We start from the raw sequence: 13,317 nt of genomic DNA on the forward strand, positions 1-13,317 counted from the left end.
CCCGGGTTCACGCCATTCTCCTGTCTCAGCCTCCCGAGTAGCTGGGACTACAGGCGCCCGCCTCGTCGCCCGGCTAGTTTTTTGTATTTTTTAGTAGAGACGGGGTTTCACCGTATTAGCCAGGATGGTCTCGATCTCCTGACCTCATGATCCGCCCGTCTCGGCCTCCCAAAGTGCTGGGATTACAGGCTTGAGCCACCGCGCCCGGCCTCTTATGATCTTTTCTATCCTGTTCATATCAGTGCATGGCCGAGGCCATTCTTGGAGTTACAAAGGGAGCTGGTTAAGATATGTGGCTAACAGTCCTCGTTTTTCCTGTCTTGACTCAGTAGACTTAACTGTCAGACTGGCGGTTAGCTGGGTGTTGCTCTGCCCATTCCGCATTGGTGAACAGCCTAGGTCGTGTCTGTACTTTTGTGAGCATCTAAGCCTTGCCTCAGCCTTTTTGTATTTACTTAGAAATAATGTCCTGGGTGGCCAGGCACAGTGGCTCACGCCTGTAATCCCAGCACTTGGGGAGGCCAAGGCAGGTGGATCACCTGAGGTCAGGAGTTCGAGACCAGCCTGGCCAACATGGTGAAACTCTGTCTCTACTAAAAAGAATACAAAAATCATCTGGGTATAGTGGCGGGTGCCTGTAATCCCAGCTACTTGGGAGGCTAAGGTAGGAGAATCACTTGAATCCGGGAGGGGAGGTTGCAGTGAGCCAAAATCGCACCATTGCACTCCAGCCTGGGTGAAAAGAGCAAGACTTTGTCTTTAAAAAAAAAAAAAAAAAAAAAAAGAATGTCCTGGGTTTGTTTCCTGGGGCTTTTTTAGGTTCAGTGGATCATTCAGTGATATATATAAGCACATATACATGTTACTTAACGTTTACCTGAAGACTGTCCTATGGTGTGGCCAAAAGCCACCTTTAAATTTTATTTCTCATCTTGGGAGGCTGTAGCGAGAGGATCACTTGAGGCCAAAAGTTCAAGACTAGCCTGAGCAACACAGCAAGACCCCATCTAAAAAAAAGAAAAAAAAAAACAAAACTTAAAAAATTAGCTGGATGTGGTTTCATGTGCCTATAGTCCCAGCTAACTATCCAAGCAGGAGGATGGCTTGAGCTCGGGAATTTGAGGCTGTGTAGTGAGCTATTATTGTGTTACTATGCCCCAGCCTGGATGATAGAAAGAGACCCCATCTCCAAAAAATTCTATTTGCTGTCTTAAAATGTGCCTCACTAACCGGGTGTGGTGGTTCACGACTGTAATCCCAACACTTTGGGAGGCTGAGGCGGGCGGATCACAAGGTCAGGAGAGCGAGACCACCCTGGCTAACGGTGAAACCCTGTCTCGACTAAAAATACAAAAAACTAGCTGGGTGAGGTGGCGGGCGCCTGTAGCCTCAGCATTTTGGGAGGCCGAGGTGGGCGGATCACGAGGTCAGGAGATCAAGACCATCCTGGCTAACACGGTGAAACCCCGTCTCTACTAAAAATACAAAAACTAGCCGGGCGTGGTGCAGGGCACCTGTAGTCCCAACTATTCGGGAGGCTGAGACAGGAGAATGGCGGGAACCTAGGAGGCGGAGCTTGCAGTGAGCTGAGATCACACCACTACACTCCAGCCTGGGCAACGGAGCGAGACTCCGTCTCAAAAAAAAAAAAAAAGTGCCTCACTAGCTGTTATCCAGTTGAACTCACCCCACAGGGTTATTTGGTGTAATGAGTATGATAATTTATCAAGTTGTATGATATTGTCCCTTGCTGATACTAAAGTACACACCTTTACCAAATTATAATAGAGTCACAATGATCTCATTAGTTAATTCTAATTGTGATTCTAAAACAATAATTCTTTCAGTTACCAAAAGGATACGCACATTTGACTATGTGATTAAGCCCTTTAGATATCATGCTTTAAGAGAAGGCTAAGCTATGGGAAGCTGTTAATACTTCCTTCTAGCTATCCATTTCTTCTCTAACAATGCATCAGTAACTTAAAAATCTAATGTGAAATGATGCCTCACAGTATGTCTCTCGGTTGCGTTGGTTAGAACCTAATATATTTTATTTTTTACAAAAGATATAACCTTAAAAATATGTCTTTATAGTATCAATATTATATAGTAATATAGGTTAACCACTCTGTGTTAAGTGCTGTGTATAGGTTAAGTGTTTGGAGAATGACTCTCCTGAAAATGGCTTGTTTTTCCATTTTAACTTTTCTTTCTTCCTTTATTTAAGGATTCCTAGATGAGGTTATGAAGAAGTATGGCAGTTTGGTTCCACTCAGTGAAAAAGAAGTCCTTGGAAGATTAAAAGATGTGTTTAATGAAGACTTTTCTAATAGGTATATAAACGATGCTAAAGTTAAGCCCTTGAAAATAAAATTGTTGGCATATATGACTTTTCTCTTGATTTACAGGAAAAAAAGATGCTTAGCAGTAAATTGAGAAATTCTCATTTTTTTAATGTTTTCTTTCAAAATCTTTCTCTTTCAGAAAACCATTTATCAATAGAGAAATAACAAACTATCGGGCCAGACATCAAAAATGTAACTTCCGTATCTTCTATAATAAACACATGCTGGATATGGACGACCTGGCGACTCTGGATGGTCAGAACTGGCTGAATGACCAGGTCAGTATATTGTAGTTTGTCAATGTGGAGAAGTTGCAGAGGATGTTAGTCAATAAAATATAATCTCTGGTTTGGCTTCTCAGTTGTCTTTTGGAATCAAGGATTCTTTATTCTTTACTGGTTATTTGCCTCAGGATCCAAACGGTTTGATTACTGCTGTCAGTAATAATATATTCTTCATTCTGATTGAGATGTTCTGAATGGTATAGGGTTGGTAACCTGGTTTTATTTATTTATTTTGTTTTTCTTTCTCCAACTTATTGGCAGAGATAGTAAGCTGGTTTTATGTTGACTTTTTGTAGGTCATTAATATGTACGGTGAGCTGATAATGGATGCGGTCCCAGACAAAGTAAGTGAAAACTTCCTCTTCTGCAGGAGAGAGTGTCTTTGTGTATTAAAAGGAGTAGTTTTTTGTGTGTGTGTGTTTAAATTATCTGACATTCCTTAAATTTTTAAAAAGGAGAGTTCAATTTTGTCTTGATCATGCACTGGGCTTGACTGTAGTAAGTTCCATGAAATCACTTCTTTTGTTTTTCTTTTTGAGATGGAGTTTCGCTCTTATTGCCCAGGCTGGAGTGCAGTGGCGTGATCTCGGCTCACTGCAACCTCCACCTCGTGGGTTCAAGCAGTTCTCCTGCCTCAGCCTCCCGAGTAGCTGGGATTACAGGTGTGTGCCACCACGCCTGGCTAATTTTTGTATTTTTAGGAGAGATGGGGTTTTACCATTTTGGCCAGGCTGGTCTCGAACTCCTGACCTCTGGTGATCCGTCCCCCTTCCAAAGTGCTGGGATTAAAGATGTGAGCCACCATGCCCAGCCAGCTTTTTACATTTAACTTAAAATCTTGCTCTCTTTAAAATGTAAAAAAAAATTCATGTTTCACTTTTTCTTGGATAAATCTTTGATACTCAGTTCAAATACAGATTGAACCCTCATAAACTCTAAATTCTCGTTAAGAGTTTTGTTACATATCAAAACTATTTTTTTACTTAATGTATTTTCTGAGTGCACAGATACCTGATGGGTGCAAAATTTCCAAGTACTTTATAAAACTTATCAATCTAATAAAGTAATAGATAAATACTAAAAAGTCAGATTCTGATACCGTTTATGAATATAGAAAATGTTTTATGACTTTCCACTGAAATTATTAATCTGTTATACATTTATAAATTGGAATCATGAGGCTAATCTGCTAGATTCTCTATTGTCAAATTCTCTTAATCATCAGAAAGTTTAAACACATACAGATTATCTTTAACATAAAAGTATTAATTTCAAGGGTTTCATTTACCACCAGTATACATTTAATTCTAAACATTCATGGAGTCAAAAGGACACTTAACTAAGGCAGCGGTTCTCAAAGCATGGTCCCCATACTAGCAGCATCAGTATCCCCTGAGAACTTAACTAGAAATGCACATTCTCAGACTCCAACCCAAATCTACTGAATCGGAAACTAGAGGTGGGGACCACCAATCTGTGTTTTGACAAGCTCTCCAGATGATTCTGATGGACACCAAGTTTAAGAATCACTGCTTTAGAGACTACTATAAGCTCTTTTTTATTTATTTATTTTTATTAAAATTATAAAAAATACCCTTTTTTTAAGAGACACTAAAAAGACACTCCAGGCTGGAGTGCAGTGGCCCAATCATAGCTCACTATAGCCTTGAACTCCTGGGCTCAAGCAGTCACCTCGCCTCAGCCTCCCAAGTAGCTGGGACTAGAGAGGCACGTGCCGCTATACCCAGCTAGTTTATTTTTATTTTTAGTAGGGCCGGGAGTCTTGCTGTGTTGCCCAGGCTAGCTTGAACTCTGGGCTTAGCAGAAGTAATCCTCTCACCTCTGACTCTCAAAAGGACTGGGATTAGAGGTGTGAGCACCTCTAATGTCTGGCAGCTCTTTTAATCTGTATGTTAAGCTGCATGGTTATCAAAAGAATGTGCGTCAGAACCATCTGAAAGGCTTATAAAACCAGATTACTGGGCCCTACCTTCGGAGTTTCTTCTTTAATAGGTCTGGGATGAGGCCTGATAATTTGGATTTCTAACAAGTTCCTAGATGATGCTGACACTACTGGTCTGGTGACTACACTTGGAGAACCACAGTGCTAAGGGAACAGTTTTATCACCTCATGTTACTGTGTGAGCACTTTAAGGCCACAATGTGTTTCCCATCTCAGATGAGCTGATGTACCACTTACTTACAAGTCAGAAATTCAAAGCCAAGGATGCAGGACCTGATACTCTACACGGCCAGGGTCATTCTGGGGTACTAGAAATAATCATACGAAGGCCTTTTTAAAGTTACTGTAACAACAGGAGTCTTTAAATCCACATCCTTCACATGGAGTTAGTTATGTAATGTCTCCCTTGAGTTCAAGGTAATTGTTACCTCATTTTTTCATAGCCTCTTTCAACTTTTTCACCTGATTTGGAGAGATTTGTCAGGTTGCTTCTCTGCTTGATCGGATTCAGGTAATCTATTTACTGCTGCATTCCAAATCTGACTAGAGACCACAGCTGTAAGGTCATTCCAATAAAAATTTGGAACAGCATTGTCTGTAAACCATGTAATGTATTTTCTATATTTTGATCATTATTATTATTTTTTTTTTGAGATGGAGTTTTGCTCTAGTGCCCAGGCTGGAGTGCAGTGATGTGATCTCAGCTCACTGCAACCTCTGCCTCCCACGTTCAAGAGATTCTCCTACTTCAGCCTTCTGAGTAGCTGGGATTACAGATGCCCGCCACCACGCCCGGCTAGTCTTTGTATTTTTAGTAGAGACGGTGTCTCTCTGTGTTGGCCAGGCTGGTCTCAAACTCCTGACTTCAGATGATCCACTTGCCTCCTCAATCATTGTTTTTAAGAATAAATTTTCCTTTCTTTTGTCTGCTTTATATTCAAACATTTTAAAATTTCCTCTTTCTTTTGAAGTTAAATCTGGGCAAAGCCTAATATAATCTGGTTGCTTGTATTTGTTCTGTTCTAGGTTCACTTCTTCAACAGCTTTTTTCATAGACAGCTGGTAACCAAAGGATATAATGGAGTAAAAAGATGGACTAAAAAGGTATCCTCTTTGTTTCTTTTTTATTCCACATTTGAAAGGAGATGATAAGCCACTTTGTGTGGAAGGATAAGAACTTTAATGCCAATTTGATATTAAGTAGAAACAGACTTTTTAATGTGACAAATTTTAAAGCTGTTTCTTTTAAATCGTATTGTTTGAAATACCTTAATTGCCTCCTGGTCCCAATTATAGTGGTAGAACAGTGCGATGATAAAGAAAGAGCTGCCATCATTTGGTATTATCTGGTAGTCTTGTCAGCAGACAGCAGAAGCTTTCAACAATGTTTTGCCAGTGCTGGGCATGGTGCCTCGCGCCTGTAGTCCCAGCTACTTGGGATGCTGAGACCAGAGGATCACTTGAGCCCAAGCATTTGAGGCCAGCTTGGGCAACATAGCCAGATCCTGTCTCTTAAAATGTTAACTGATCCATCAGGAGAAATATCTTTTGTATCACAATCTATTCATAAAATCATGTACGTACATTTAATTGAAATAATTTCTAAAAACCATGTACCTAATTTACTATGTATGATGTACTCTAATCAGAGGTGATAAGTGCTATTTGCTATGAAAACATCGGAGCACAGTATGAGAACACAAGCTAACTGGGATAGGGTCGCAGGAGGGAGGGGGAGATGGGCTGGTTCTTTTAGACAGGCTCATCAGCAAAGGCCTCTGAAGAGATCACATTTCACTGAAAACTGTGAAGATCAGAGGAGCATTCGCAGTGGATGGAAGAGTGAATATTAAAGGCCCTGAAGCAGAAGTGAGTTTGATATGTTGGAGTATCACACACACGAGATCAGACAAGGAGTCAGGGATCAAGTCATGCGGGGCCATATAGGCTCTGGTAAAGAGTTTGGATCATGAGGGCAATTTGAAGACATTAGAGAGTTTAGGCTGGGCATGGTAGCTCACGCCTGTAATCCCAGCCCTTTGGGAGGCCGAGGTGGGCGGATCACCGGAGGTCAGGAGTTCGAGACCAGTCTGGCCAATGTGGCAAAACCCTGTCTTTACTGAAAATACAAAAGTTATCCGGGTTGTGGTGATGGGCGCCTGTAACCCTAGCTAGCTACTTGGGAGGCTGAGGTGGGAGAATCGCTTGAACATGGGAGGTGGAAGTTGCAGTGAGCCGAGATTGCACTATTGCACTCTAGCCTGTGTGACAGAGCGAGACTGCATGTCAAAAGAAAACTAAATAAAAAATAAAAACGAAGACATTAGAGTTTAAGCAGCAGGTGGGGGTGTGTATGAGTGTGTGTGTGTGAACGATAGATAGGATTGTCCTTAGCAGCATTCATTCATTCCACATTTATTTATATTTATTTATTTATTTATTTTTTGAGATGGAATCTTGCTCTGTTGCCCAGGCTGGAGTGCAATGGCACTATCTCCACTCACTGCAACCTCTGCCTCCCAGGTTCAAGCGATCCTCCTGCTTCAGCCTCCTGTGTAGCTGGGATTACAGTCCCCTGCCACTACACCTGGCTAATTCTTGTATTTTTAATAGAGACGGGGTTTCACTATGTTGGCCAGGCTGGTCTCGAACTCCTGTTCAGATCACCTCAGGTGATCTGCCCGCCTCAGCCTCCCAAAGTGTTGGGATTACAGGTGTGAGCCCCCATGACCGGCATTAAACAGTTATTTATTGAGTACCTGTTATGTGCCTATGTGGAAAACCTGTTTTTTCCTCTGCTGTCACACCACAGCAGTAGTCAGCACAGAAGACTTCTGTGACCAAAGCAAGCAGCAAACACTGGCTGGATGCCTCTAATTCAGTCCCAACCCTATCTACCTGGTGACAGTGCCACATCCCACAGGCTGAGGGCTCATGCCTCACGAGTGCCCCCCACCCACTTCAGACACCAGTTGCAAGTCCAGGCTTCTGAAACTTCTGACCGACAGACTTCAGTGAGGGTTCCCATGCTGCCCACCTTGAGTTTGATTAATTTGCTGGAACAGTTCACAGAATTCCCGGAAGTTCTTACCTACATTTAGCAGTTTATTATAAAGGATATTACAAAGGATTCGGCTGAAGAGGTACGTGGGAAGAGATGTAGGGGAGTGGGCACAGGGATTCTCTAGGACCTCCACAGGCACACCACCCTCTAGGAACTTCCACATATTTAGTATCCAGAAGCTCTCCCAGTACAGTCCTTTTCAGTTTTTATGGAGGCTTCATTGCTTAGGTAAATGCCTAAACCAGTGGCCATTGGTTAACCTTTAGCTCCTCTTCTCTCCCTGGTGGTTGGGGGATTGGGTGGGACTGAAAGTCACAATCCTCTAATTCTGCCTTGCTCTTATCCTAAAGCTACCTAGTAGCTGCCAGCCATCAGTCAATCATTAACATACAAAAAGACATCACTTTGGGCCTGAACTTCTGTCCCTTTAATCCCAGCACTTTGGAAGGCTGAGGCAGGCAGATCATTTGAGGTCAGGAGTTCAAGACCAGCCTGGCCAACATGGTGGAACCCTGTCTCTACTGAAAATACAAAAATTAGCTGGATATGGTGGCACGTGCCTATAATCCCAGCTACTTGGGAGGCTGAGACAGGAGAATCACTTCAACCCAGGAGGCGGGGGTTGCCGTGAGCTGAGATTGTGCCACAGCACTCCAGCCTGGGTGACAGAGCAAGACTTTTAAAAAAAAATTCCAAGGACTTTAGGAGTTGTATGCCAGGAAATGAAGTCAAAGACCAAATTTATTATTTTACAGTATCATAGTGCCAGACATTATAGTAAATCGAGAAAGTGGTAAGTAAAACATAATTAGAGACAGTTTTTGCTTTCATGAAGTCTGCAGTCTAGTGGTGGAGACAGCACCTATCACAGTTTGTATTTATATTTTTGGTGGTGTAATTATTTGTTTAGTGGGTACAAAAGAAAAGTACTGGATACTACGGGAGTGTATTGGAATGGGGATTTGGTTAACCTAGCCTGAGGGTAAGGGAATGTTTTTCATAGGAAGTAATATTTAAGCAGAAATATCAAAGATGAATACAAGTTAACTAGGTAAATGGAGAATAAGGGTATGTGAAACATAGACAGAAGGAGTAAGTATCTGGTAGAGGAATGGGAAAAGACTAGTGTAACTGAAATGCAGAGAGTAAAGAAGAGAGTGGCATGAAGTGCACCTGAGCCGCAGGTCAGGGCCTTGAGGTTTGTGTTTTGGGTTGTATCCTGAATGTAATAGGAAACCATTGAAGGGTTTTAGGTGACATTATCCACTTTGTAGTCTTTGTTCTAACAGTACTGAAGAAGACTGATGGGTGTGGGAGCAAAGTTGATGTGGGTAGAACAGGAGACCATTTCAGATTCATGGTACTTTGAACTAGAATAATAGCAGGAGAGACGGAAGATGAGTGTGATGTAGGAAGTAAAATTAACAGGACTTGGTGATAAGTTGGTTATGGAGATGAAGGACAAGAAGTGTGAAAGATGACTTCCAAGTATGTGACTTGTATGACTGGATGGCCTGTGGTTGTATTTACATTAGAAAATGTGGGACAACTAGTAGAGAATTGTTCAAATTAAAAATGTACAGCCATAATATTGGATGCTACTTAAGCAGGAAAAGCTATGTAGATAATGAACGATGGGCTGGGCGCAGTGGCTCACGCCTATAATCCCAGCACTTTGGGAGGCAAAGGCAGGCGGATCACGAAGTCAGGAGATCGAGACCATCCTGGCTCACACGGTGAAACCCCGTCTCTACTAAAAATACAAAAAAAAAAAACTAGCTGGTCGTGGTGGTGGGTGCCTGTAGTCCCAGCTACTCGGGAGGCTGAACCCAGGAGGCGGAGCTTGCAGTGAGCCAAGATCGTGCCACTGCACTCCAGCCTGGGCGACAGAGCGAGACTCCGTCTCAAGGAAAGGAAAAAAAAAAGAAAAGAAGAAAAGATAATGAACGATGCTTATATTCCATTTGGAGTGGGGGAAAATTACAAGCAGTGTGGGCAAAAAGTATACATTCATGGAAAAGTATCTGAATGATAAACGTGAGAGTGAAAGAATAAAGTCAAATATGTGAGTTATTTCGTTAAATAATAAACTAAATTATTCCTTCCTCTAGGTCAGGGGTGTCCAATCTTTTGGCTTCCCTGAGCCTCACTGGAAGAAGAGTTGTCTTGGGGCACACATAAAATACATGGATGCTAACAATAGCTGATAAGGTTTAAAAAAAATTGCAAAAAAGATCTCATAATATTTTAAGAAAGTCTACGAATTTGTGTTCGGCTGCATTCAAAGCCGTCCTGGGCTGCCTGTGGGCTGTGGATTGGACAGGCTTGCTCTAGATCCTCTCAGATTGGGTTAAGTAAAAAAAACCCAGCCATATGCTGAATATAAGAAATAAACATAAAATAATATGAAAAAGAAAAGTTGAAAATGAAGTGACATTTAATGAGACTGGGTGCTGTGTCTTACATCTGCAATCCCAACGCTTTGGGAGACCTAAAATTATTGTAGATGGGAGGATTGCTTGAGCCCAAGAGTTTGAAACCAGCCTAGGCAACCAAGCGAGACCCCATTTCTATAAAAAATTTTAAAAACTTAGCTGGCCATGGTGGCAGACTGTGGTCCCAGTTATCCAGGTGACTGAGGTGGGAAGATCGCTTGAGCCTGGGAGGTCGAGGCTGCAGTGAGCTCTGATCACACCACTGCACTCCTGCCTGGGTGACAGAGCAAGACTTTTAAAAAAAAATTCCAAGGACTTTAGGAGTTGTATGCCAGGAAATGAGGTCAAAGACCAAATTTATTATTTTACAGTATCATAGTGCCAGACATTATAGTAAATCAAGAAAGTGGTAAGTAAAACATAATTTAAAAAAACAAAAAAGGCAACTACATGAAAATTAACCTGTTCCTGAATAACTCCTGGGTAAATAAAGAAATTAAGGCAGAAATCAAGAAATTCTTTGAAATCAATGAGAAGAGAGAGACAATGTACCAGAATCTCTGGGACACAGCTAAAGCAGTGTTAAGAGGGAAGTTTATAGCACTTAAATGCCCATATCAAAAAGCTGGAAAGATCTCAGATCAACATCCTAAAATCACAATTAAAAGAACTAGAGAAGCAGCTGGGAGTGGTGGCTCATGCCTGTAATCCCAGCACTTTGGGAGGCCGAGGCGGGCAGATCACCTGAGGTCGGGAGTTTGAGATGAGCCTGACCAACATGGAGAAACCCCATCTCTACTAAAAATACAAAATTAGCTGGGTGTGGTGGCGCAAGCCTGTAATCCCAGCTACTTGGGCTGAGGCAGGAGAATCACTTGAACCTGGGAGGTGGAGGTTGCAGTGAGCTGAGATCGCGCCATTGCACTCCAGCCTAGGCAACAAGAGTGAAACTCCGTCTCAAAACAAACAAACAAAAACAGTAACAACAGCAGCAAGGAAATAGAGAAACAAGAGCAAACAAATCCAAAAGCTAGCAGAAGACAAGAAATAACTAAGATCAGAGCAGAACTGGAGATAGAAACACAGAAAAAAACCCTTCAAAAAATCAATGAATCCAGGAGCTGGAGTTTTTGAAAAAATTAACAAAATAGACCTCTAGCTAAACTAAAGAAAAGAGAGAAGAATCAAATAGACAATAAAAAATGATAAAGGGGATATCACCACTGACACCACCGAAATATACAAACTACCATCAGAGAATACTATAAACACCTCTACGCAAATAAAGTAGAAAAGCTAGAAGAAATGGATAAATTCCTGGACACAGACACCCTCCCAAGACTAAACCAGGAAGAAGTCGAGTGTCTGAATAGACCAATAACAATTTCTGAAATTGAGGCAGTAATTAATAGCCTACCAACCACAAACAGCCCTGGACCAGACAGATTCATAGCCAAATTCTGACCGAGGTACAAAGAGGAGCTGATGCCATTCCTTCTGAAACTATTCCAAACAATTGAAAAGGAGGAACTCCCTCCTAACTCATTTTATGAGGCCAGCATCATCCTGATACCAAAACCTGGCAGAGACACAACAAAAAAAGAAAACTTCAGGCCAATGTCCCTGATGAACATTGGTGCGAAAATTCTCAATAAAATACTGGCAAACCAAATCCAGCAGCACATCAAAAAGCTTATCAACCGTGATCAGGTCGGCTTCGTCCCTAGGATGCCGGGCTGATTCAACATACGCAAATCAGTTAACATAATCCATCGTATAAACAACCAATGATAAAAACCACATGATTATCTCAATAGATGCAGAAAAGGCCTTCGGTAAAATTCAGCATTGGTTCATTTAAAAACTCTCAATAAACTAGTTATTGACTGAACATATATCAAAATAATAAGAGCTATTTATGACAAACCCATAGCCAATATCAATGGGCGAAAGCTGGAAACATTCCCTTTGAAAACTGGCACAAGACAAGGATGCCCTCTCTCACCACTTCTATTCAACATAGTGTTGGAAGTTCTGGCCAGGGCAATCAGGCAAGAGAAACAAATAAAGGGTATTCAGATAGAAAGAGAGGAAGTCAAATTGTCTCTCTTGCACATGGCATGATTCTATATTTAGAAAATCCCATCATCTGAACCCCAAAACCCCTTAAGTTGATAAGAAACTTGAGCAGAGTCTCAGGATACAAAGTCAGTGTGCAAATATCACAAGCATTCCTGTACACCAACAATGGACAAGTAGAGAGCCAAATCATGAATGAACCCCTATTCACAATTGCTACAAAGATAATAAAATACCTAGGAATACAGTTTACAAGGGATGTGAAGGACATCTTCAAGGAGAACCACAAACCACTGCTCAAGGAAATAAGAGAGGACACAAACAAATGGAAAAATATTCCATCCTTGTGGATTGGAAGAATCAGTATCCTGAAAATGCCCATACTGCCCAAAGTAATCTTTTTTTTTTTTTTTTTTTTTTTTGAGATGGAGCCTCACTCTGTTGCCCAGGCTGGAGTGCAGTGATGTGATCACGGCTCACTGCAACCTCCACCTCCCGGGTTCAAGCTATTCTCCTGCCTCAGCCTCCCAAGTAGCTGGGACTACTACAGGTGTGTGCCACCATGCCCAGCTAATTTTCTGTATTTTTAGTAGACTCGGTTTCACCATGCTAGCCAGGATGGTCTCGATCTCCTGACCTCGTGATCCGCCTGCGTCCGCCTACCAAAGTGCTGGGATTATAGGTATGAGCCACCACACCCGGCTGCCCAAAGTAATTTATAGATTCAATGCTATTCCCATCAAACTACCATTGGCATTCTTCACAGAATTAGAAAAAACTAAAATTCATATGGAACCAAAAAAGAGCCTGTATAGCCAAGACAATCCTAAGCAAAAAGAACAAAGCTGGAGGCATCACACTACCTAACTTCAAACTATACTTCAAGGCTACAGTAGCCAAAACAATATGGTATTGGTGCCAAAACAGACATACAGACCAATGGAACAGAACAGAGACCTCAGAAATAACACCGCACATACACAACCATCTGATCTTTGACAAACCTGACAAAAACAAGCAATGGGGAAAGGATTCCGTATTTCATAAATGGTGCTGGGAAAACTGGCTAGCCATGTGCAGAAAACTGAAACTGGACCTCTTCCTTACACCTTTTTTTTTTTTTTTTTTTTTTTTTTTTTTTTTT

General features: G+C 41.7%; 1 protein-coding gene across 4 annotated transcripts in view; it reads left to right on the plus strand.

Annotated features, from left to right (window-relative positions):
* The window catches only part of SENP5 (SUMO specific peptidase 5), a 78,943-nt gene that overhangs the window by 34,145 nt on the left and 31,481 nt on the right, over nt 1-13,317 (plus strand). For all 4 annotated transcript variants that reach the window (XR_001889208.1, XM_017892206.1, XM_017892204.1 and 1 more), the window contains exons 3-6: nt 2,231-2,336; nt 2,488-2,626; nt 2,929-2,976; nt 5,622-5,699. Coding sequence is in view for 3 of the 4 variants with exons in the window: in XM_017892206.1 (XP_017747695.1) it covers nt 2,231-2,336; nt 2,488-2,626; nt 2,929-2,976; nt 5,622-5,699 (371 nt within the window). In the remaining variant the exon portion in view is untranslated. The remainder of the gene's footprint in view (nt 1-2,230; nt 2,337-2,487; nt 2,627-2,928; nt 2,977-5,621; nt 5,700-13,317) is intronic.

Source organism: Rhinopithecus bieti, unplaced genomic scaffold, assembly GCF_001698545.2.
Source record: "Rhinopithecus bieti isolate Rb0 unplaced genomic scaffold, ASM169854v2 scaffold_21777, whole genome shotgun sequence".
In the NCBI taxonomy this organism is placed as follows: domain Eukaryota; kingdom Metazoa; phylum Chordata; class Mammalia; order Primates; family Cercopithecidae; genus Rhinopithecus; species Rhinopithecus bieti.